Source organism: Misgurnus anguillicaudatus, chromosome 24 (genome assembly GCF_027580225.2).
Source record: "Misgurnus anguillicaudatus chromosome 24, ASM2758022v2, whole genome shotgun sequence".
Taxonomy (NCBI): Eukaryota; Metazoa; Chordata; class Actinopteri; order Cypriniformes; family Cobitidae; genus Misgurnus; species Misgurnus anguillicaudatus.
In genome coordinates this window covers 12,952,710-12,980,055 of record NC_073360.2, presented here as the reverse complement: position 1 = coordinate 12,980,055, position 27,346 = coordinate 12,952,710, and the positions used below count along the sequence as shown (strand labels likewise).

Sequence of the window (27,346 nt, the reverse complement as noted above, 5' to 3'; positions counted from 1 at the left end):
TTGTGCAAAAAATTTTACTTAAAAAAAAATCTCTCTCTCACCAACAGGGGGTGCTGCAGCACCCGCAGCACCCCCACTTCCCGCGGCCATGCGTCATAATCCAAACTTTGTTCTAGCGTCAATGCAGAGCATATCTCTTGTGCTTTACCCACTAATTTGCATTGTAAAAGTAACGGCCAAATATTCTTAGGCCACTTTAGTGTAGCCGCGATTCGTTCAAAGACAGTGAAGTATGTATCGACTTCGCTCTCTTTGAATGACGGCACTAACAAAATCTGCTTACTAATGTCAAATTCAGGTTGACTTACCGATAATCGGTGAGGAGACGACGTCGCTGCCGGCACTAAAACAGGGATGTGATCCCCTGGTGTGTTTGCAGCACTCTGAGCTTGCAATAACTGCAATTCCAACTCCTTAATCCGGATATCACGGTGTGATTCGAGCTCCAGCGTTCGCACATGCAACAGCTGACTCTGATAGTTTTGTTGGCTAAGCTCCACCTCCAACTCTTTCAGTCGGATGGCCAACAATTGCTCCTGCGGCTGGGTTGGACAAACGGGCTCTACCGCGTCTTCAGATTTGAGCTCTGCTTCACCAGTCTCTGAACCTTCAGACCGCTCGAGATCCGCCTCATCCCCCGACACCGCACTCTCTCCTGGCAATATCTTTTGCTTCACAAGCTCCGTGTAAAACACCTTTTTGAAATCCCTCTTTAGTGCGCCACGAGGAACAGCGATACCAAAGAAATCTTTGATCAATAATAAATCATCTTTGCGGCACGTGTCAAATTGCTCTTGTGTGGGTTCGATTGCAAATCTGTCCAATTCAAATTTTGTCGCCATAATACACTACCTCCAATATAAAAAGAAGAAAATCCCAGGCAAACATTTATAGACCCTATACGACCCTGACAACTACAAAGGACGAGCCTTTTTTAGGACGAGTCCCCACTTCTATGTTACGCCCGGTCTAGGGGTAAAAGGCGATGCATAGTAAAATAGTGAAATAACAGCCAAAACTCTCGGAATAAATAAATGTCTTTTAATAGAAAACTCAGTATATGAGAAAAATAAAGGGAATGTCTTCAGGAGTTGACATTTGCCAAAAGAACAAATAATTAAAAATAACTAAACAATAAAGTTCTTTAAACTGACTTACCTAGGATTAAATACCCAAACAAAAATACAGTCGGCTTCCCTAACTCCTTAACAAAAAACAGTGTTTAAACGAGAGTAAAGAATTGGTGGCGTCAAACTCCCTACTTCCCAATTATTTACAATATATACATTAAATGAGCTAACAACTCAGAAGGGCTAGGCAACTCTCAGTGTCAATAATCAGGCAGGGGTCTAATCACAGGGTCAATGAATCAAAGTCTTTCGAGAACAACAATATGGTAACCAAACACACACAACAGCGATGAGCAACCCAGCTTGCTCCCGTGGACGTGAACCGGAAGTCCTTTTAAGGGCGGCAGACGGCAGGATGTCCAATCGAAAAGCCAGAGCAATCAGGTTTCTCCTGGACAGAACAGAGACAACACAAAGCGTTTCCTACAAAAAGAAATCAAGAACTACAACAAGGTTGTAACAACTGAGATACTTATTATTGAACCAAATCACTCCAAACATAATCTGTCAGATTACAAGTTGCCCATAGATGCACAGTGGTGCCATCTTCCACGGTTAAGAATTTAGGCATAATGTTCGACAGCAATCTATCTTTTGATAGTCATATCTCCAACGTCTGCCGCACAGCATTCTTCCATCTTAGAAATATCTCAAAAATACGCCATATCCTGTCTGCATGAGATGCAGAAAAGCTTATCCATGCTTTTATGACCTCTAAAATAGACTATTGTAACTCGTTACTCTGGGGATGTCACACAAATCAGGTAAACATGCTACAGCTGGTTCAAACCGCCGCCGTAAGAGTGCTTACTCGATCTAAAAAGTATGACCACATAAGTCCGATTCTGGCATCTTTACACTGGCTACCAGTTAAATATCGCATACAATTTAAAATATTACTAATCACCTACAAAGCCTTAAATGGCCTAGCGCCCTCGTATATTAAAGAACTACTATCAGAATACAATCCATCACGTAAACTGCGCTCACAAAATTCGGGTCTCTTAATTATCCCTAGAATATCAAAAGTGTCTAAAGGTGGTAGATCCTTTTCCTACTTAGCCCCTAAGCTCTGGAATGATTTACCAAATAATGTTCGAGTATCAGACACAGTTGATCAATTTAAAGCTAAACTTAAGACATTCTTCTTTAACAAAGCATTCACATAAAATGTCCAGTAAATGTACCTATCCCGCAATAGCTAGTTTGTCTAGAACAAAGCACTCACATACCTCATATGGGTAATATACTATTGCCGCAATAGTTAGCCTGTCTGGAACTGAGCTCATTTAAACCACAATACTGCATGACACTTGCATTACATGTGAACGGCCCCTACGCTAATAGAATTCTGTTTTTCTCTCATTGTCTTGTCCTCGACCCCGAGAACAATGAGACAAACAGACCCAGCTCCTGCTGCTGTGAAGGTCATCACACCACTGATCTACTACCTGTCCTTCAACGTGATGCCCAGCTGATGCGCGACCAACGACCACCGGCTGAACCAGTTTAATCCGCTTACCCGTTTCCTATCCCTACCGTATCTATATATATATAAATATATTACTTTCTCCCAAGGGTTTTTGTCCTTCCCCTACATCTACTCATGTAAAGCTGCTTTGAAACAATTAACAATTGTGAAAAGCGCTATATAAATAAATAAAATTTAATTGAAAAAAATTGAATATCACATCCACCACACTATGCATACTTTTAACCGAAGAACACGTAAGAGTATAATCCAAACATTAATGCCAAGGAAAGCCTCTTAAAGGAACAGTATGTAAGAAATTTATATCAATTAATCATAAAATGGCCCTGATATGTCACTAGACATTAAGAAATCATGTTCATTTTAAATACTTATATCACTGACAACAGTTGTCTGGCCAGGATATTGTCATTTAAAAAGTGGAGTTGCAGCCCTCAACTGATGTTTATGTTGTCATTTTGTGTATTGGCCACCAGCTGTGTGATTGCAGTACCAGTTTTAGCCACAAGTTTTGTGATTGCAATACCAGTTTTGGCCACAATCCTACATACTGTTCCTTTAAAATTGGGAGCAGACACGTATTGAGGTGTTTCTGGGAGTACATACCGCATCATCTTCAAATGTGACTGACATTCATCAGGTGACCTAAAAATGTGAATAAACTGATTCCATTACAGTTTTACAGAATACACCTTTTACGAATTGCCTGAAAAACAACTTCATGCGAGTGTAAAAACGTTTTTGCTATGTATGTGAGTTTTTGCAAAATTGACGTGTTTCCATTGGCCGTATTATCAATTCGCAATGTGCATTTGCGCAGTTTAAAGGGTAATGGAAACGCATCTACGATTATGTGTATTATATTGCATTTCTGTCAATATCTTTAGTTACACAACGCTTTAAAGTTACACCCCTATTTTGTATCCTATTCTTGGAAAGCAGGTTTACACACGTGAATGGATTACAATTGGAAACCAAGATCCCTTTCGCAAATACTGAAACGAGTGACACAGAGAGAGAGAAGCTGAAAATGTAACTTAAAGGCGGAGTCCATGATGTTTAAAAGCCAATGTTGATATTCACCTAAACAAACACGCCTCTACCCCAATAAAATCTGGACCTTCTGTTGATAGACCCGCCCCACACATACGCAACCCGGCAAGGATGTCGGTTAGTAGACACGCTCCTTACTGCTGATTGGCTATATGTTTTGGTAGTAGGCCCGTCTCCTTTTCCAAAGCGTTTTTCAAACATCGTGGACTCCGCCTTTAACAGGTCATTATCATAAGCAGAGATCAGGACGAGTCGCCCATCATGCCAAATAAAACATGCAACAACAGCAGTGTACGTAGAAAAGACAGATACCTGAAAGAATTAAAACAATGTTATCAAGCTTTCACTGACCAGGTTAATTAAATGAAGTGTATTGTGTTGATGTACAGATCAAAAGATTTATAGCAGACAGGGAGGGAAACTAAACGCAATCTTGTAAAACCGGTTTGGCATGTATTTATGGCTTAAGATTGACAGTTGACTAAACACTGTGAAAACATCAGTGTCTAATGTCGAAAATAAATAATATGGATGATTAAAGCCTTTGTTTATTAACACTGTCTGACCATTCCAGTGTATCTGGATCTAGGACAATACTATAAAACTATACCAGTATAGTTTGGCCACCGTTGCTTGCCCAGATTTCAGTCAGGTGAGATCAACAGTGACTGATACTAAATGATGAAATTCACAGTTATACCAGCTCAATTAAAGTTAGCTCAGTTTTTGTTATTAACATCCTCGCTTTAGTCTCTTGCATACAGATTTCACCTTGATCTTTTGTAGAAACCTGTTTTAAAACCCATTCAAATGACTTAAATGCAAAGTATGTGTTTGAACCACCTGGAAACAATGTTTTATTTAGTGTAGTCACATACTGTAGGTTTCACATAAATGTTCCACACATTTTAGCTCTGAAATCACACATGACATTAATTGATAAAGACATAGCGCTGCTTGATCTTGTGTAGTTCTGTGAAACAAAATGTATGGACAAACCCATAAACGTATATAACTAAGCAAAATTGCAGCAAATGTTCATTCGTTTATGGAAGAGATCAGCCTTGACTTTTGTTAAATAATTGAGTTTTAAGCTAAATTAGTCAAATTAAATGTATAATTGTGTATTGGTCAACTTTAGATAAACACTACTTTTAGTTTACCTACAACAACCACCCGACTTCATTTAAAAAATAAAAAATAGCATAAAGTCAGTTCCCACGTACCCTCATGATTTGATTGCTGGTGCCGATGTGTTCCTAGCAGATGGAGATCACAAAGCCACCTCTATGTCTACAAGAAGACCTCACTCTCTCCAGTGCCTCCTTTACTCAGTGCACTACTATATGTGCTAGTTTCCTGTCTTTTCTTGCTCTTCCAGACTGAACGTTTAAAAGGTTTCACCCAGCTGACTTCTGCTGTTTGTAGATTTGTTTGGAATCTCTCAGCCCCCATCCCAAAACCCTTACCTATGTATAAACACCTCCGCCCATTTCAACTGGATCCTCCCACTTCTCCCGCATTCACTTCCTGCTTATGATGCTGCGGCAGGCCATCTTTTGTCCCTTATTTCAGAGTGAGAAAGTTGTCAACCCTAGTCACGTCGCTGCTTGTTTTGATTCTGAGAAAGAAGATTTCTCAGATCTCTGAACCAGTTTTGGTGCCTATGGCTATCAGAATTGTATTACAGGGCCCGTATTTATGAAACATCTTAGTGCAAAAAATTTGCCATTGGTGACAAAACTCCAAAATTCCTTTGGTGACTAAATTCCTAGAAATGTGGGCGCTTCCCCTTAAAATTAATTAAAGAAAAGCTCCTAGTAAAGAAAGTAATCCAGAAAGCATTTTAACCCTTAAAGAGGTTTTAGGGTTAGGATGCTTTCTGGATTACTTCTTTCTTTACTAGGATCTTTTCTCTAATTAATTTTAAAGTGAAATGCCCACAATTTTCTTAGAATTTTGTCCCTAGGAGCTTAGAATTTTTAGGAATATGGGCCCAGGTTTTTAATGTGCACAGCTTAATAAAATTAGATGTGTCACTTAGTGAAGCAGATTTGGAATGGAATGTTTTTCACGCTGGAATAAGGGGGTGTGCACACCGAAGCTTTTTCACCCACGGCCAGCGCATGTTTTCAATTTCCAATGGAAACTCAGCGTTTTTCAAATAAGCCGGCGCTCTGCGTTTTTTCCACGCTTGGCGCTGAGCGTCGAGAGTTGAAAGAGATTCAACTTTGGGTGAAAAGCTCCGCTCGTCAATGTCAGTTCTTCCACGGCCTTCCAATCACAGTGGAGGAGGGGCGGGACAAGTATCACAACAACCATCCGGCTCACAGCTCAAGTATCACAGCTCAAAAGCGCTCGGCTGAAAAACAGCTGGCAATCGGTGTTCTCCAGGCGTTTTCAGTATAAATATCATGTGAGAGTATGTCACAGTTTATCCACTCCCTTCTAGGATGACACTGGATTTATAAATGAGATGTATAGATCACAGTTGGGATTATAAAATTCATGTCTGTTTGATGTTCATGACTGGGAATAATAAAACAATAATAGAGTACCGGCACCTCTTTTGGGCCACTTAAAGCACTGGCTGTATCTGACTGTAAGCCATAGTTATTAAAAAAAGTTTTATTTACATCAATGTCACAGCTGTTGCATTAGTATTCAAAGGCTGCGCGTACTCGTAACCCTTTAGCTCCACCCACGGTACACCTTCAAGACTTCATCTTTTTCCGGAAAAACACCACAAAAATGCTGTTCTATCTTTTAATAATCTGACCACACAAAATACTTTTTGGACATATGAAGGATGAAATACTACTCTTTAGGTACCTGTAGCCAAGACTAACACGAGATTGCCATTGCAGTGATTGTGATTTTTTTTAAGTGTTGGTTCAGAAAATATGACTCTAAATGGATTTTACTGCCTGGGTGACTGAATCATTCTCACTGCCAAACTAATACAGCAGAGGTGGGCAAACTACAGCCTGCGGGCCACATACGACAACTGCAAAGCAGTTTTTTAAACTTTAGAAAATTGTGTCATTTCAACATATATTTATGTCACTTTAACTTAAAAAATTTAGTTTAACCATTTCAATTTGTAAGTTATGTCAACTTATCTTGCAAAATGAAGTTATTTTAACTTGTATGTATTAAATACTATAGTATTTGAGGAGTTTCTTCAAAATAAATAATTGAATGCAATACAAACAAAATCCTGTAGATGGCACAAGCCTGCTGTATTCGTTATATTCAGATCTTCTCTATGCTTGATAAAGGCCTACTGTAAAGTTATAGTTACCTACAATAACAATGAACTTTATTTAAAACTTTATTAAAGGTAAAAAGTTACAACAAATTTACTATGGTCCCGCTATAATAGACGACCATGGTATTTGATGTAAAACTTTTGTAATGCAAATGGTAATCAATCTGCCAAAAAACACTTAGGCCTACTATATGGTTGCTATAAATAAACCATGGTTAATTTTCCTAAGGCTAGTAATTACAAATATGACTCACAATGAAATTGCAGTGAAAGTTATTTCTTACTATGCCAAAGGTTTTTTCCAGAACTGTTCATTACACATCTGGGTAAAGATGATACAAGGAACTGCATGTCCATTTATAGATCCAGTACAGCAAATGACTGTCAGTTTGTGATAAATATAAAGGATATTTTTTTCATGCACATTGTTAATAACACAAAAATTGGATGTGGCCCTTGAGTTTTCCCACCCCTGCAAAAAAAAAAAAAAAATGTGTGAGCAATGCTGTCTGCTCAATCAACACATTCCAGGACTCTCTGTCTCTCTCTGGTGGATTTAAACACAACAATTTTAAAAAGATCAATAGTGTCAAACTGGCTATGTTCAGAATAAGCTTACACAATATACATTAAATTAGGTCTGCTGTTCTTTTTTTAAATAGTGATCAAAACTGAATCCATAAACAAGTCATAATGGAAAAAGAAGATCAAGTCAATTGCATTGCATTGCTTTGTTTTCTGTGCTGTATTCTGTACATATAGCAAATGAAGGACAGTAGGCCATCTGGGAATTTGGTAAAAATAGCACGAGTAGTAAGGTAATATATGCTATTCTGAATATAGCCATTGTTAGGAACAAATGTAGTTTTAGTACTCTTTGTACACGAAATAGACTAGTCAATTTTAGGAAATTTTAATCTTATAAGTAAAACAAGACAACAGTTTAACTGCTTTACAACCCATCAGTGCACCCAGGACAAAGTTCCCTATTTTTGATTCACTTCCTTATTTTGTTGTTTTTGTGAAGGTCAAAATAGCAAGTGTTTGAATAACGGGCAACCTGCTAGATTTTGATCACTGGCTCTGACCGAGCACTTTAAATGCGTACAAGCACACATCATGCACTCAGAAAAAAAAGGAAGGAAAATGAACATGTATGTACAGCTTTTGTCTTTAAATTTCCCTTTGTACCAATGTCTGTCATATTCATTTCTCATGACTATGCACCTCCGTAGATTTCTCTGAATTGTATAGAATAAACTAAACTAATGAATATATCAAAAATAACACTATATGAAATAAAGGTTTGCATAAAAGTACATGTGTGCGTGGTGTTTTATCTCTGGGGATTTTGTTTGGAAAATCAAATTTGAGTTACACTTTATCATATTATTTTGCAGTGTAATTATACATTTAAGTTATTAGTAATAATGATTAACAACATGTAGGGTGTAGCATGTAATTATGCATAATTTATTGTTATTGCCAAAGTAACATACAGTATGTAACAAAGACGCTGTAAAAATGTCTGTCAAATGTGTAAATGTAAATTAATAGTCAGTGACCAAACTTACTGTTTACCAGTCTTTATTATAATAAACCTGACACGACAAACAGATTGAATATGTGCAATATGTACAAGAAATATTCTTTACTTTCACAAATAGGGTGCATTTGCATTAAAAACAATGTTCATAAGTTAACAAAACCAAAGAAAAACAAGTTTCAAGGTATACTCAATTAAGTTTGCATAAAATTAAAAATGTACAAATATTAAAAAAATATTTAACAAATATTTAAAAAGCTAAGTGAGTTTCCCAACTCAATAAAAAGAATGCAATACTGATCCACGTATTGAAAACTTCAGGTAAACATGATTCATGGCCATATGCACCCATGCAGCAGCTGTATATGGTCATCACTTCAGTGTTTAATCCCAGTCTGTTCACAAAGAATTGATTTATTTACAGACGTGACATCACACAACTGAAGTCACTTCTGAAAATTTCAAGTAGTGAGAACTGGATTAAACCAGCTTATAGTGGATACAGGAGTGGTGCTACATAAAAATATTTATTTGCAAAATATTGCTACAGTAGCAGAATTACTGTGAGATTTATGGAAAGTTCTGGAGTGTACACTTCCAAAAAAATGGACCCTAGCTGGGGTGCATACTGTACCCTTTTGGAAAGTACACATTTGCACCTAAAGACCTCACAAAAGAGTGCAAAGAGTGCCTCAATAACACATTTTAGTACCTCACAGGTACACATTGGTAGCAAATGTATACATATCTGTACCTAAATTGTAAATATTATGATCTTTTTAAAGAGTTCTGTCCTATTAACAGCTAGGGATTATGTTTGACCATTTTGTTTTTCATGATAGTGTATTTCGTGCACACACAGAAGCAAAATTGCAACGTGTATAGGACAAGGTCTCTTTAACTGATGGCATGACAGTAAGACTTCTTTTGCTTGGCATAAATGCTTTGTTGCATTTTGGTATTTTTGGCAAAAGAAATTGGCCTTTTAAATGAAGATTATATCCTGGGAAGACCTTGGAAAGAAATAAAATGGCATCCTGATGTGGCTGCAAAACAGTGAATTTGACATCACTTTGTTTTAAACTTGTAGTGCATCACTGCAGACCACAAAAAGACTAAATGGTGTTCAAAAGAGAAGATACAGTATTTGTGTTCAAATGTATACATTATTAAGATGTGCAAAATCTTTCTTGTGACACCTTTAAACATATCACAAGAACCTGAGTGCAGACAAAAAACTCCCGCATAAGTTCCTTCACAAATTCGTCAAGTTTGTATATACAGTATACTGGGGGTCCACCAGACCATTAGTAAAAATCCACCAGCATTTTTTTTTTCACTTTAGTCTCCCCAAGTTTAACTTCAAATCCATTTTTCCAACCCCCACTATACATATAAATGCATATCTTTATCTCTCATTGCGTACTGAAGGTCTTTGTAGTGAATCCATGTTGTTGGTTTGTCAAAGCGTTTCATCCGTCCCAAACTCACTTAAATTCCTGAAAGCGAAACGCAATCATAAATATTCCCAATTTTACATATATACACACAATAACACTCAAGTGCAGTGTTTGCATGCGCTCCTACCTGCATGACCGAGTGGACCCAGTCGAGCAATTGGTCCATATTGCTATAAACACCAGGGCGACCTGCTCTGGCACAGCCCATACCCCAGCTAACCACACCCACCAGCATCCAACGGTCATCTAAATGTACCAAAGGACCACCACTATCACCCTAAGAGAGATAACACAACAGGTTATTATTCAAACTTATTATTTAACCACATTATTTAACACAATTTCATATGACTGTCCTTATTAAGGAGCACATACACCTCTTTTGATTTTGCCAAGTGATTGATGTCCTCAGGGCATCATGAGACAACATTTTAATCAGATTTTAGAAATAGGTTTATAGTTTGTTTCAAGCTTAAGCTTGCAACCAGGTCTAGCTGCTTCTAGACCATTGTTTTTCAGTTATCATTTTATCGGTTTAGGTTTTATTTACAAAAATTGCATCAATACAAGGACACCTCTCACTTGGCAAAAACAGGTCGAGCAACACATACCTGGCACGCGTCCACCTTGCCCTCCAGATAACCAGCACATATCATCCTGGGAGTTATGCTTGAACCGTAGACTGTGGGACTGGAACATTGATTTTGGTCTATCAGTGGGATCTGAGCTTTCTGTAAGTTTGGTGACAAATTACCTGCAGGGAAACATTAAATAATATTAAAGATGAAAAGTGAATTTGATATTGCGGATGTATGAGGATAAGAATAGACAAAATAAAAACCTTTCTCGCTCAGATGTCCCCAGCCAGTTACGACTAAATTGTCTCCTGCTTTAAGGCCGAAGTCCTTGGGGGGCAGGCACACAGGCTTACGGGTCGCTAAATGTAATGGATATAAAGATTATTTACAGGAAGAATAAAAGTCTGTTGGTCTTTAGCAAACACAAGAGCACAAAACTCAAACTCATACAATAGGGCCCTTTTATACACCTGGCGCAAGGCACAACGCAAGTGTTATTTGCTAGTTTCAGCCCGACACAGTTATCACTTTTAAAGTGTAAATATGGAAGAGCAACTGGCTTTTAAAGGGGATAGTCTCTTATTGGTTTATTGCACGTTACGTCCGAAGCACATCCCATTACATCCATAGAAACAATCCTTTTAGACTGTGTGGCAGGCGCACAGACCATTTGCCTGTCGTTAAACTAGCAAAAGTGTATTCGGAGACGCCCTAGTGCGCTTTAGATGCACTTAGATTGTTAAAATTAGGCCCATAATGTTTTTTAATGAAGCAAAAAGCACATTATTATTATTATTATGCATGAAGTTATTGCTTTTTTATATTAATATTATTATGCATGATTCTTATTAACACAAATGTGTAAACAAATATTTCACATGAAACCCCCTATAATGTATGCAAAATAATATGCAAAAATTAATGTAAAGTAAAACTTAGCATTGCTATACTGTTTGCCTTCATACTCGTAGCATTAGAAGGTTAGCACCTTAAAAATAAGTGTAATGCAGGCCAAACAGATTCAATTTTGGACATTAAAGGAATAGTCTACTCATTTTCAATATTAAAATATGTTATTACCTTAACTAAGAATTGTTGATACATCCCTCTATCATCTGTGTGCGTGCACGTAAGCGCTGGAGCGCGCTGCGACGCTTCGATAGCATTTAGCTTAGCCCCATTCATTCAATGGTACCATTTAGACAAAGTTAGAAGTGACCAAACACATCAACGTTTTTCCTATTTAAGACGAGTAGTTATACGAGCAAGTTTGGTGGTACAAAATAAAACTTAGCGCTTTTCTACGCGGATTTAAAAGAGGAACTATATTTTATGGCGTAATAGCACTTTTGGGAGTACTTCGACTCGGCGCAGTTACACCCTTCCTCTCCCATTATGAGAGTGAGAAGGGGAGTGGACTTTTCAGGCGAGTCGAAGTACTCCCAAAAGTGCTATTACGCCATAAAATATAGTTCCTCTTTTAAATCCGCTTAGAAAAGCGCTACGTTTTATTTTGTACCACCAAACTTGCTCGTATAACTACTCGTCTTAAATAGGAAAAACGTTGATGTGTTTGGTCAATTCTAACTTTATCTCCAAATGGCACCATTGAATGAATGGGGCCAAGCCAAATGCCATCGAAGCGTCGCAGCGCGCTCCAGCGCTTACGTGCACGCACACAGACGATAGAGGGATATATAGGTAATAACATACTTCAACATTGAAAATGAGTAGACCATTCCCCCAATACATTTACATGGCATACTATTAAAAGAATGTTGTTATGTAAAAGGAAAGTGATTGTAACTTTTCAGTTTTTTTGTGTTTCAGACACGTCGAGTCGTACGTCTACACAGATCTCACGTACCTCCCACTGTAATAGGATATTGAAGTTTTATCATGGCGATGTCATAGTCGTTTTGCGATGGGATGTAATCTCTGTTGACGATGATTTTGTTGACAGCAGAAGCTCCAGAAGAGCTGAGATATGTGTTTCCAGAAACCACCGTCCATCTGCCGAGATCTTTCCTACCATCACTAAAAAACAGAGGAGAAAATTGCATGAGTTATTTTTGATGCATTTCACAAGTTCATTCCCTGACATAAATATTTCATAACTGCCTTTTATATCCTACAATCCTGTTTGGGTATGTCCATGGTGAAGGCGACTGGTCGAAGGGTGCACCCAAGACTGTAACAAATTGCTTTTAAATATTTCATAAAGAAATTATAAGCTCCTATAAAGTCTTTCTGAAAGTGCTGTTGTATGCAAACGCTGCATTGCTTAATAGGCAGCAGCCTACGCCTTTAATGTTACAGGCAAAGAAATGTCAAAGTTAAGTAAAAATTTTTCGCATGATGAATCACAGGGTTTTTAAAATGGGTAAATTTGTTTTAGTCATGTCAGACTTTCGGATCTCAATTATGTTTTTTAGTAAACAATAAAATAAATCTGATTCTTTCAAATGCACTCATGACTCATACATAATTTCACTTTACTTGTTTCTCACAAATACACAAATAAAAATTAGAGAGGTATTAAAGTCAAACATGTATTTGCTTGCAAGCGAACGTGTTTTATGTACTCACCCGTTGAAGCAGTGAGCAGCAGTAACTACCCACTGTGGAGACACCAGTGACCCTCCACAGGTGTGCTGGCCGCTGTATTGCAGACTGATCTGCCAAGGCCAATTCTCAATAACCGCATCCTTTCCACCAACAATCCGGTCCTCGTGGCCCACACCACAGTCAACTGTAAACATAACCATGAAAAGCTAAGTAGAAGCAGCAGACATGAGAATATAAAACCCATTATAAAATATAACAAACGTTTAGCTCATAATGCATCATGTCGCAATACAAATGATTCACATTTGACTGCATGTTTTGTCATGTCGCATTGTTCATTGTGACTCACTGCACACCGTTATGCATGACAGAGTGTGTGAGTGATCAGACTTGCAGTTTTATGATTAATACTGTGCTTGTTTATTTGTTTATTGACTCATTCTGTAATTGGTTTGTTATTTTATGATGCCATAGATCAAGTAATTACCTGAGCATGTCAACGTGACAACTGTACTGCATACCGTTCTGAGGATGAGAAAAAGAGACATTTAAGCCACGGTTTTAATAAATAAAATATATATATATATATACTTTGTAATCTGCAAACAAATAAACTTTTAAGAATATTTTTAAACCATTACTTTTTGCAATAATTTTTAGCCAGCTGGCCCTAAATTAAGGGAGTGGATGTTTGATGTCACTTTACACACGTGTACTACTAGAATAATCAGACGTGTACTTCATGACTAAGTTAAAAGCATAGTATTTTTTCTGATAAACACAAAAGAAGATATTTTGATAAATGATGGTAAGCACAAATCTTGACTTCCATATTGGGAAAACAAATATGATGGAAATCAATGTGTACCATTCAATGGTGTGCTTACCATCATTTATCAAAATATCTTCTTCATCAATTATCACTATTTACTATAATATTTGTTTTTCCTAATATGAAACTCAATGGTTTCAATCAGCTGTGTGCTTACCATCATTTATCAAAATATCTTATTTTCACTTCATCAGAAATAAATCATATAGGTTCAGAACAACATGGGGAAATTATGAACTATCCCTTTAAGATCGTGTTACACTAACATTTGACAGCCAGAAATTGTTGTAAAATCCTTATTGCTTTAATTTGTTAAAGCACGCATAGTTTCATCTTTTAAACAAACTAAATATAATGTGTGTGCTTTCTTTATGAATTTTATTATTTGCTGTAATTCAATAGCATACTTCTTGTTTGGTCTATTGTTTAGGGTCACTGTATATGCACAAGTATATTAATATATATACTCACCGATCTGAAACAGTGGAGTAGAAAGTTTGTGGTTTGCTTGAGCCCACAACACAGAAAGACATCTTTAAAGCAGAGGGCAAAAGACCCACTTGAACTGTACTGTATGAAGGTTTACTAAGAACAGAAAAAACAAACAATTAAAATGACAATGAACGTCACAATGAAATTGTGGAATGTTTTTACAAATGATCTGTGAGCTTCATTATTTTTAAAAGTCATATGCCCTCATCATTTTAAATCAAAAACTCAAATCTCCTCCCCCCATTCATCATGGCAGGTAATGTATATTCATATTTTGTAATGACAAATAGCTTTGGCCCGTAAAACTATGATTTGCTATTTAATCAGTTTTAGGTAAGTTAATGGGCCATCACTGTTTTAGATCATTTTATATGAACACAAATTTGTAGATACCCCAAGATTATTCATTATTTTAATGAAAGTAATAAAATGTTAATGTTTACTGCACAGAGAGTATATCTGTTATATCTGTTAGGAGGACACTACAATATGTCATACACTCTCAGAAAAAAAGGTACAAAAGTCACTTTTTTAAAGGTTCACTTTTTAAGCCACTTTTTAGGTACAAATTATTGCTGGGCAAAGATTAATCGCGATTAATCGCATACAAAATAAAAGTGAATTTTTTGCATAATATATGTGCGTGTACTGTGTCTAATTATTATGTATATTTAACCACACACACATTCATATATTCATTTCAGAATTGTTTTATTTATATATCATTTTTTATTTATATTTAATATAGATTATATAAAAATATAAATAAATATATATAAACATGTAAATGTTTCTTAAATACATACATGAATGTGTGTGTATATATTTATACATAATAATTAGACACAGCACACACTCATATATTATACCAATAATCACTTTTATTTTGTATGCGATTAATCGCGATTAATCTTTGCCCAGCACCTTTGAGGAACCATTATGAATCTCTAAGATGGTGTTTCCCAATCCTGGTCCTTTTCGATGTCTCCTTATTTAAAACACCTGATTTAATTCATCAGCTTGTCAGGGAGACTTGGGCTGTTTCTCAATTTCAAGAATGCAAAGAGCGGACTTGCGTTCTCGTGGAGATCGGTCTTGCCAGGTGACCTCGGAAGAACAAACTCAAAAGGTCGTGAGAACACAGAACGCACTTGTGAGAATTAGGATGTGTGCGATCTTCCTGTTGGTCACCTGACCTCCGTCATTGTTTTGCCGCAATGACTTCTGGGGCATAAAGCGATTTCAGCGCGCAAGTCTTAATTTCATGCATCCTCGATGTCAAGAACACATCCGGGTATTTTCATGGGTTCTCTGTACTTGCGTTCTTGAGAATTGGAATTGAACTTCAACGGCCAATGATGACGTAGAGCGAAAACACGAGGACGCAAGATCGCTGAAGAACGCATATTGAGAAACAGCCTTGGGCTATTTCCAGTGATCTCGCTCATTAACCGTCAAAGTTCAACTCCAATTCCCAAGAACACAAGTTCATAGGATGCATGAAAATATCCGGATGTGTTCTTGATATCGAGGATGCATTGAGTGCAGACTTGCGTGCTGAAATCTGGGGAGGTCAGGTGACCATCAGGAAGATCGCACATATCTCAATTCTCACAAGTGCGTTCTGTTTTCTCGCGACCTTCTGAGTTCGTTCTTCCAAGGTCGCCTGGCAAGACCAATTTCCACGAGAACGCAAGTCTGTTCTTTGTGTCTTTGGAATTGGAAAACAGCCATGGCCTGTGTCTCAATTAGCTCCCTTGTTCAGTAGTCGGAGAGTCTCAATCACAAAATCCGTCCAGTGCACTGAGCCATTCGTTCCCTAAGAATTCCCACAATCCAATGTAAAAACCAGGGAGCATTGATACCTTTGAGTTACCAATATGCGCCTCTTAGTTACAAAAGTGTATTTTCTGAAAAGTTACTGGCCCAGTGACAACTTTTGTATCTTCTTGGACCTTTTCTTCAGAGAGTGTAGATGACCCCAGAGTTAACAAACGTGGACTAAAGCATTAAACTTAAATTCAGTTTTTTATGGGGTCTTCTCCTTGTATACAGTACAATGATCATATTATCTATACAATATAGGCTGATACTCACGATGTATATCCCAGAAGTTGACACGCTGTCTCAGCATGTTGTTGGGTGAATCCATCTGCACATACGCTTTTCCAATTATTGTTATCAGGACTGTATACCTGCAGTACATCATTAGATGTGGCCAGTTGTACTATAGAGAGTAAACAAAGACAACTGTTTAAAAATCTTCATTTTATCGCAATACATAACCATCCATTGTTATCTATTATACTGCATGTATATGTATTAAAGAAAAGCCGCACTTTCTTGATCACATAACAAAATATATAACCCCGGACCACAAAACCAGTCAAAAGGGTCAATATTTTGAAATTGAGATATATGCATCATCTGGAAGATGCATAAATAAACTTTACATTGATTTGTTGTATGTTGGGATAGGACAATATACAACTATTTGAATATCTGGAATATTGAGGTCAGAGAAAAATCGGCTTTAAAGTTGTCCAAAAGAGCTTAGGAACTGCATCTACTCTATATTTAAAGTAGAATATTGATAATGTTTTCATGGAACATGATCTTTTTATTAATATCATAATTATTTTTGGCATAAAAGAAAAATCGATAATTTTGACCCATACATTGTATTATTGGCTACTACTACAAATATTCCAGTGCAACTTATGACTTTGTGGTCCAGGGTTACATATATGATCGGTTAAAGAAAAAACATGGGTGAGGTTAGGGTACTAACTGTTGTTTATCTCTAAACAGGAACGCGTCTGTGGGCAGGTACTGTATGTACTGTAGGTGTGTGTTTATGCACGTGTGTATTTGCATGCGTATGATTGCAGGTATCTCACGGGGGAAAGTGGAATTCGGTCCAAACTTCATGACGCAGGCTGATTCGTCTTCTCCTCCGCTGCAATCCGCTTTACCATCGCAAGCCTTCGCCAGAGGAATGAACTTAACCGACTTGGAGCAGAAGAAATACTTGCTATCGATCAACTGCTTGACTGTGCCACCACAATGGATGATTTAGACAAAACGGCAAGAGAAAGGGAATAAAAGCATTCATTAGGAAAATATGTTCAGCCAAATCCAACTAAAGTTGTGTTTGATGAATTGAAAAAGTTTGAGAAATGCTGGGTTGTTGTAAAATATGGAGATAAACAATCTAGCATAGGTTCATTCAAACCCAGTAAATGGGTTTGTCCATATTTGACCCTGTCTGTCTTAAGGTTATATTTTCACTGAATGTTTTTTCATTATGTAAGATGATTTTATGTGAAAACAGGAAATATAGCTGAGTTTTCACAGGCAGGGTCGCAAACTTCTCTTTTTGTGTTTCATGGACAAATAACTTCATACAGGTTTGGCGCAAGGGTGAGTGAATGGCCAAGTGTCATTTCTGTGTAAACTTTAAACATACAAACACAGATGTAATACATGTAATGGTAATGATAACTTTCTAAAGTAAGCAGCCACAGCCAGAATGGCCAATATGACCAAAACTATGAGGATTATAATGATGATCTTCCTTGCGGAGAACTTTCTCTTATTTTGCGCCTTTGGAGATGCCATCGCTCTTCTGTGTTTTCCGGGACGAGGCACTGGAGGAGAATATGAATCGATTCAGTTTCTTTCTCGTAAGACACCCACTTGAATATCAGGTTTTGCAAAGTAGGGTATTTACAGTACACAGCTGGTGATACATTAGATCAACTATACTGTACCTTGATGTGTTGGGTTTAGGGGTCTCGTGTTCTCTTCAGGGACCTGTGTTTTACCCTGAGAATGAGAAATTGAGAAGAAGGAAGTGAAGAGAAAGAGAGAGATAAGGGGAAAGAGAGAGAGAGAAAGTGTGAGGTCATTTAGTTATTTCTTGAACACACGTAGCCTGCAGTGGCTATATGACTCAGCTGGAGCTTTCTGTATCACTTTCGGTGCTACAAAGGAAATTTTTCAAATAGTTCGTGAAATCTTTTGTTGTTCCTTGAAAAACCATCCTACTAACACGTAGACTGCAATATATCTGCACCTGAATCAGTAAAAGCATGTTAATGTGCTAATTTTTAGCCTGAGGTTATCGCAAGGACAACTGTAACATACCGTAGGTGTAACAGAAAAATGATTGCCACGTTGGAATATAACATAACATTTCCTCTCTCATTTTGTTTTTCTTTTCTGTCGATGATGGTACTTTAAACCACAAGTAGGTCACACAACACATAAAACATGACATAGTGTACTGTATGTGACCATGTCTGTAAAATCCAGGCTCATAATCTAGTAAATATACTGTAGGATTAGGAGAATGATCAAAGTTTAATTTCAATCATTGATTTCAATATTTGACATGACCTTATGTCAATATTAAAGATATCAATATTATTAGTATTATTTGCAGATTGTGCTTTACATTATGTAGGATGATTTTACAGTATGTAGTAACCAGTAAATTCCAAATAATGACTGTAGATGGGTAAACTCACAGATTGGGTAACATACATTTTAAGATCTAACAGTCTAGGGTTTCACTAAATTTATACATTTTAATGATCAATGTAACATCTCAGTTTAAACATATACAGTACACGAATATTGAAATATTTAACAAGAACAGTCTAAGACAAAATTATGTCATCATTTACTTGCCTTCAAGTTGTCTTAACCTCATTCCAGCATCTATGACTATATTCATGACGAGAACCGGTTAATCTATACACAAGTTGATCTATACACACGTTTGAGGAGGGGCAATATGGCATCTCCAATTTACCTAATTTGCATGTTTGTGGCCTGTGGGAGGAAACCGGAGTACCCGGAGTAAACCCACGCTGATACGGGGAAAACATGCAAACTGGCTGGAAGATATTTTGAAGAGTGGGGGCACCATTGACCCTCATACTGTATATGAAAAATAATACTATGGTGTCCCTGATCTGTTTGGTTACAAATGTTCTTCAAAATATCTTCCTTTTGTGTTTACCAGAACAAATTATTTTATTTGTTTTTGAGGGGGAGTAAATGAGGACAGAAATTTCTTTTTTGGGTGACCTTTAACCTTGCTAAAACATGTTTAATTAAAAATATTGACTCTAAAGGGGTTTGTCGATGCTATAGAATAACTATTTTTGGATCTGCATAATCTTTCAGATTGACGTTTAAAAAAAAAACATTTCTTTTTTTACTTTATAATCGAAAGAACCATATTTGTCAGGAATCGGATAGTGGATGCAAGTGCAAGTTTTAACGGACGATTTATTTTACAAATAACAAAAACAGAACTCCATATATCATCAGACTCAAACAGGAACTGGAAACAGGATCAAATACACATAACATGAAACAAAGCTAATGCTCTCACAAAGGAATACTGAAAAAAGGGCAAAATATACATGAGGGTAACAATTAAGGAAACTAGACACACCTGGGAACCAATCAACACGAGGACCAATAAACAAAAGAACTACAAAGAACTACAGACATGGAGGACAATACAGAACTTCAAACAAAAACACAACAGGACTATGACAATATTTCTCCTATTAAAGGGCACTCCAGTCAAATATCAAAAGTGCATTCATCCTTCACATAAGTAATCCACACGGCTACAAGGGCATTAATAAAGGTCTTCTGCGGGTAATCCATGCCATTTTGTAAGAAAAATATCCAGATTTCAAACTTTAAACTGTAAATACTAGCTTCTAGTAATGACGCCATCTTGGTCTTTACTCTTTATAGCCATAGGCTTTGAAGTCAAAAGTTGTTCCCAGATTCCTGTTTTCTCCCATTACAAAGCTTGAAAAAAGCAGGAACTTTTAGTAAAATAACTCCAAATGTGTTTGTTTGAAAGATGATGGACATATGGACATACCCAAACGAAAATGAGCCATGTTTTTTATTTTGTGGTAAAAGTGTAGTAACCATTTTTGTGTGTGTGTGTTGATTACTAATACCATGATTTTACTATGTAACTAGTAACTATGTTTTTTAACTGTAGTAAAACCATGGTTCATTTTCATAAGGGTATGTATCTCATATTGCTTGAGATGAAGTAATTTTGATATTGACTGGAGTATCAGTTTAAGAACTTTTTGTACAAGAGAAACGTTCTGTGGATGGAATCATGCAGTCCAACAAGAACCTTTAAAGGATTAGTCAATTTTCTTCAAAAAAAAAAAAAAAAAAAAAGTCACGCTGGCTCGTCACAGGACCAGAGATAGACGAGAAGTTGTGGTCCAAAAGTGCACACTTCTCATTTTTCCTGCCAAAAATGACAATCGTTTCGCTAGATAAGACCCCTATGCCTCGTCTGGGATCGTTCAGAATCCCTTGAAACTGCAATTCCAAACTGCATTAAAACTGTTAAGTATTGAAGTCCATTAAAGTCCATTAAGGTGAGAAAAATCCTTGAATGTTTTTCTCAAAAAACATAATTTCTTCTCGACTGAACAAAGAAAGACATCAACATTTTGGATGACATGGTGGTGAGTAAATTATCTGGATTTTTTTTTTTTTTTAAGAAAATTGACTAATCCTTTAATAACCTTTTATTTTTCGGAACCTAGTATATAGATCATCAGTCAGTATAGTGGATGCTGTCATTAAAGCAAGTGTGGTACCTACTGAATATAGTACTACTAAGAAATAAGGTACATTTTTACTTAAAGGGCTAGTTCACCCAAAAATAGAAAGGCTGTCATCATCATTTACTCACTCTCATGTTCTAAACATGCACGAGTTTCTATTTTCTGTGACACAAAACAGAAGATATTTTAACAAATGGTGGTAACCACACAGTTGACAGTACCCATTGACTTCCATAGTAGGAAACAAATACTCAGGAAGTCAATGGGTACCCTCAACTGTGTGCTTAACACCATTGTCAAAATATCTTCTTTTGTGAACAACCAAATAAAGAAACTCAGTTTAAAACAACGTAAGAGTAAGTAAATGATATGGGGATTTTCATTTATTTTGTAATGCTATTAATATGCTTTGTAATTAAAATTTATATTTATTTATTTATATTTATAAATATAAATATAAATATAAATATAAATATAAATATAAATATAAATATAAATATAAATATAAATATAAATATAAATATAAATATAAATATATAAATAAATAAATATAAATAAATAAATATATATAAATAAATAAATAAATATAAATAAATAAATAAATAAATATAAATAAATAAATAAATAAATAAATAAATAAATGTAATTGGTCCCCTGGTTAGAAACCATAACTCTCACGAGTGACTAAGCAACTGCATTTCTCTTGGGCATTTATGCAAATCTGTCCAGTCAGTCTCATTTTCATATTAGATAAACCCATAGCTCTTGATGTAGCTATCTTAACCAATAAATGTGCAAACGTGTGATATGTTTATCAAGTATGCAACGCATACTCGAAATGTGACCTCTGCATTTAACCCATGTCGGCGAGTAGCCACTCTAGACTACGACTGACATGGTTGCCACAGTTGACTCCTGAAGACCTCAATGGAAACTTTCAGTTACAAAACACTGAGTGGGTGTTTCTCACTTAGTCAAGAGATAAACTCTTTTAAAACATAAAATATCTTTTGATCATCTTGATACTTAAACTGTATGCTCCTTCACCACATTTGACCATAACTTAATAATAATAACAACAAATCGAATATATTTTTAAATAGGCTATACTGCATCTATTCATATCCAGTTCATGTTAACATCACTCTTAATATTTGGTCATGATGACTAAAGGTGGACACATTAGTCAACCCAATATGTGAAAGCAGACTCATCTTGCTAAGAAATCATCTCATATGTGTATCTACTGTATTCATTTCACATTGTAACAGATTCGACCATGAACACCACAGTGCGCAAAGTAAAACTTAACGTCAGTTTGCTTGTCGAAACAGAGAGTAACACTTAGTATATGTCAAACGATGATTCCAGTCAGCTCAGTTAACACCTTAAACAACTCATAAGACAGCAGCCAAAACAAACAACATGTTGAGCTTTACAAGTCTGTCAGCTCTCCCGTAGTCTCCACAAACCAGTCTATAGTATTGTTGTGGGAGACGTTTGCTATATATCCATGCAACATAAATAAACCTTTAGATTATATAACTACGCTAAAATTTTTTGATTTTTTGGAGTTTAATATGCATTAACACATCGGGTGTGCAATTATTTTCAAATAAATAGACGGCCCAGCAAACCTCTGGATTAAAAAGACAATAAGTATCAGATGAGTTAAATCTATATTGTCTGGACAGTATAATATATGTCAACAATATGTTAATGGTGTCATTGGGCGTCACTGAATGTAACGCAACAATTAAATGACCAGCTACATTCAACCGGCTAACTAGTTTGAAGAATGTGGTGTGACAGCCTACACATCTGTGGGCTTGATGTAATTATATCATGTAATGTAATTGTGCATATTGTATGTAGGCCTATAGTAAGCTAGTGCTGTATCCTTGACTACACACAGAGTACACGGGAGTTGCTATACAATCCATCACGTGAGCTCTGTTGGGGTGTGTTTGTTTTATGAGGAGACACACCTCAGATATATATATATTGACTTTTTCAAACAAAGTCATATTTATGTGTCACATTTCATAAGTCCTATTTATTAGCTTTGTCTTGTTTGACAAAGCATTCACACAATGCCCTCGGGACACTCCTTTGGACCTGGCAGAGGATTAAGCAGGATTATGACAAACTTGTCGTCGTCTGAGACGACGTAGTGATAAAACTCACTCTGTAGAGCAGTTTGTCTATTTAGGGCTACTGTAGAAACATGGCAGCCACTTCTTGTAAGGTCTTTATACACCACTGATAATATAGTCATGTAGATTATATCGCATTTCTGTCAAGAGATCCGTCTAAAAGGTACACAATGCACCTTTAAGCGCCTCCTTTTGCAGAACGCTTTAAATTTACTCGCCAATTGTGCCCTATTCTTGGAAAGCATGTTTATACACGTGAATATATTGAAAGTCCCCTTTGCAAATACTGAAACGAGTGACACACAGAGAGAGAAAAGCTGAAAGTGTAATTTAACAGGTCATTATCATAAGAAGAGATCAGGACGAGTCACCCATCATGCCAAATAAAACATGCATCAACAGCAAAAAAGACAGATAACTGAAAGGATTGAAACAAGTTAAGCTTTCACTAACCAGGTTAATTGAATGAAGTGTATTGTGTTGATGTACAAACCAAAAGATTTATGGCAGACAGGGAGGGAAACTAAAAATGGATCTTGTAAAACAGGATCGGCATGTATTTATGTTTTAAGATTGACGATTGACTAAACACTAAAATATCAGTGTCTAATGTCGAGAAGAAAAATGATAGATGGTTAAAGGCTTTGTTTATTGACAATACTATAAAACTATACCGGTATAGTTTAGCCACCGTTGCTTGCTTGCTTGCAATTTTAGTGTTGTTACTGTAAACATAAACCACTCAAGACCAGTACTGACTACTGACTACACCTGACTGACCCAGATTTCATTCAGATGAGATCAAAGGTGACTGATACCAAATCGGATTAAATACAAGGCTCATCTTTTGTTATTCTTAACTTTAGTTTCTTGCATATAAATTTCACCTGGAGCTTTTGTAGGAACCTGTTTTAAAACCCATTCAAATGTTTAAAATGCAAAGTAGGTGTTTGAACCACTTGGGAAAATTTTTTTTATCTAATGTAGGAACATACTGTAGGTTTCACAGAAATTTTATGCAAAATTTAGCTGTAAAATCACACATGACATTAATTGATAAAGCGCTGGTCGATCTTATGTAGTTCGGTGCTAGTAATAGCTAAATGTTTTGCAGATAACCTACATAACATCTTAAATGTGCTTAAGGTGAAAACACACGAGTTAACTCGTATACAGGTCAATAATATTGCAAAGCATGAATTAATCGACTTCATTTTCAAAGTACAAAATAGCAGAAAGTCAGTTCCCACTCACCCTCATGATTTGGTTGCTTTTGCCGATGTGTTCCTGCGACCTTACGGCCGTAGAGCCGACAGCAGATTGGGCAGTGGAGACCACAAAAGCCACCTCTATGTCTACAAGAAGTCCCCCTTTACTCAGTGCACTACTTTATGTGCTACTTTCCCGTCTCTTTCTCGCAGCTATTGCTACTTGATCTACCCGGGAAAACTCGCTCTCCTAGACCGAACGTTTGAAAGGTTTCACCCAGCTGACTTCTCTCAGCCCCCATCCAAATCCCTCACCTATGTAACCAAACACCTACGCCCAGTACACCTGGATCCTCCCACTTCACCTGCATTCACTTCCTGCTTATGATCGGGCAAAAATCTGACATGCAGGCTGCTGACACCTCACACGTTGTTACGTCACTGCTTGTTTGTTTCTGAGAAGGAACTTCGGATAGACTTCTCGTATCTCTGAACCAGTTTTTGGTGCCTGTGACTATTTGTTTATCAGAATAATGACTATATTGTATTTCACGTTTTTTAATGTGGACGGCTTAGATGTGTCACTTAGTTAAGCAGATTTGGAATTTATATGTTTCACGCTGGAATAACTCAATATAAATAACATATCGCTTTATCATTTCTGATGTGAGAATATGTCACGGTTTATCCGCTCCCTTTTAAGATGACACTGGATTTATAAATGAGATGAATAGATCACAGTTGGGATTATAAAGTTTATGTCTGTTTGATGTTCATGACTGTGAAGATTTGTGTCAGTTCAGCTTAATCCAGTTCTCTTACTGTTATTATTCAAGCACAACGTATTGCATGATTTGAAGCTATTTGGGACATTACTGCCCTGAGAACAAATGCATGTCTAAACCTGTTTGGTGTTCATGCATGCTGCCCACTTTGTAGGTTTCAGTCTCAATCAAAACTAGAAACAAAAATAAGTCAGTAGATACACTGAAAAAAAAAGGTTAATTCAATTTACTAATTTTTTTTAAGGTAAGCGGTCGCAATCAATTTATTTAAGCTACAATTTGTTTGTTTGTTTTGTTTTTTTATGCAGCTTAAATAAATTGATTTTGACCACTTACCTTAAAAATAATTGAGTAAATTAAATGACTAATTTTTTTCAGTGTAAAAGCATCTGCCCAAATGAATAAATCTAAATGTAAACATATCACACATTCATGTTTAAGTTTCTCCTACCCGGTTTTTATATATAAAAAACATCTTAACTCAATGGTTAAATTATTAAACTTCTGGTCACACAACACACGATCAAAACAGGCAAACAATGACTGATTAATAGATCCTTATTACTAGTTAATCTGATATAGGAAATTATTACAAAGTTCACTTTGACCACTAACCTTAGTGCTCAGTTATTAAAGGCACTTTAATTTAAATCTGTAGATAAAGGAGTGACTGTGATATCTTAAGAAGGTAATCATCTCTCTGTTTAGGGTCAGGTCAAAATGTGACCTCTGCAGTTGCGAGCATGACCCCATGAAACTCGTCTTAAATAAGGAACTGTTGTAGTGAACCTCATTTATGGAGTGAACCCATTGAAACTGCCATCAATACAAAGCAAGTTGATTTGCTGCTTTTATGATGTAGAGATACTAATGTGCCAACGTGTGCCAATGACTCACTCTGTTTTTGTATTTTGAATTAGTGTAAAACTGAACAGGAATGTGACAAACAAGGTGACAAAACTATAAAGAATGCTGATTGATTGCCAATATGTTGAAAAAAATGAATAAATCAAAACTTAACTTGTAAAGCTAATACTCTTATTTCAGTAATATTGACTGTGCATGTTTTAGGGTTGTATTTAATTTAAAGATAGACCTTAGCATGAATTGACTCCATGTGTAATGCAGGTTTTCCTTATTTCATAATTTTGTACATTTTGTATTTTAAACAGGTTTCTTGAAAAGCCCAAGCAAATATTCCTTCTGAAGCACAGACACACCTTTACAAACAGTCTCTTCATTGTGAGTCATTCATTGAAAGCCTTACAGAAAATGTATTTAGTAATGTCCTGTCAAATATCTCAGACCTATTAAAATAAAGCATTTCCAATAACAACAAACAATAATATACCAGAAATGCCAAACTTGTTGCAAAGTTCCTTTTTGTAACAAAAAATCCATGTTAATGACCAGAAAACAATTAGATAAAGAATAAATGTTTATAACTTACTGTTTCTTAAAAGTTATAATCTCTATTCCAGACTGAATTAAACCAGCAAGGTATGTTGGATCCTGACTCTTCCCCTCAGTTTCTTTCACAGAGTGAGGCTTTCATTAGTTAAACCAAGCCTTTTAGAGTAAATGTACACATTGAACTCAAGCTTATCTTTGTTTGACCCCTTCCTCTCCTTCTCCCTCTCTCTTCAGGAATCAGGTTTTGCATATTAACTGGAAACATTTTGGGTCATTTTCATTCATTAGGAAATCTCATTGTTGTGTTTTTACCGTGTATGAAATGAGATATAAGGAAGTGTTAATGGCTAACTTTTTATCTAGTAATATTGCAGCATGGGTGCCATATCCTGATATCTGATATGTGCTCATACTATGGCTTCATTGGGCTGTACCGTACAACATCACTGTGGGAGGAGCTACATTTTTACAGGTACACTCTCAGAAAAAAAGTTGCAAAAGTGGTCAATGGGACGGTACCTTTTAAAAAGGTCCTAATATGTATCATTTTGGTACTAATGTGTACATTTGGGGTATCAATGTGCACCCTTTGGGTACAAAGGTGTACTTTTTAATAGTACCACCAAACTTTTGTACCTTCTTCTACCTTTATTTCTGAGAGTGTAGATATTGAATTTAAAATAAAACTTATAAACATTTAGGGGCAATTTCCCAGACAGGAATTAGACTA

General features: G+C 36.3%; 2 protein-coding genes across 3 annotated transcripts in view; both read right to left on the bottom strand.

Moving 5' to 3' along the window:
* Positions 1-5,430, bottom strand: part of LOC129437730 (transmembrane protease serine 4-like) — a 31,324-nt gene extending 25,894 nt beyond the window's left edge. The window contains exon 1 of the mRNA XM_055196025.2: positions 4,902-5,430. Within this exon, the coding sequence (XP_055052000.2) occupies positions 4,902-4,907 (6 nt within the window). The 5' untranslated portion in view covers positions 4,908-5,430. The remainder of the gene's footprint in view (positions 1-4,901) is intronic.
* A 3,086-nt stretch (positions 5,431-8,516) lies between these two features.
* LOC129437731 (transmembrane protease serine 4) lies at positions 8,517-26,880 on the bottom strand. 2 transcript variants are annotated; one of them, XM_073862558.1, is made up of 13 exons: positions 26,654-26,880; positions 18,196-18,250; positions 17,932-18,072; positions 17,323-17,475; positions 16,520-16,649; positions 14,402-14,515; positions 13,586-13,623; positions 13,120-13,282; positions 12,398-12,567; positions 10,794-10,889; positions 10,564-10,706; positions 10,080-10,229; positions 8,517-9,991 (listed from the first exon to the last, which is right to left on the bottom strand). In XM_073862558.1, exons 3-13 carry the CDS (start codon positions 18,041-18,043, stop codon positions 9,980-9,982), a joined length of 1,281 nt encoding a protein of 426 aa, XP_073718659.1. In that variant the 5' UTR covers positions 18,044-18,072; positions 18,196-18,250; positions 26,654-26,880; the 3' UTR covers positions 8,517-9,979. The 2 variants fall into 2 exon arrangements, with proteins under 2 accessions (XP_073718659.1, XP_055052001.1); XM_055196026.2 differs by lacking the exon at positions 26,654-26,880 and adding an exon at positions 24,465-24,749.
* Positions 26,881-27,346: the final 466 nt, after the last annotated feature.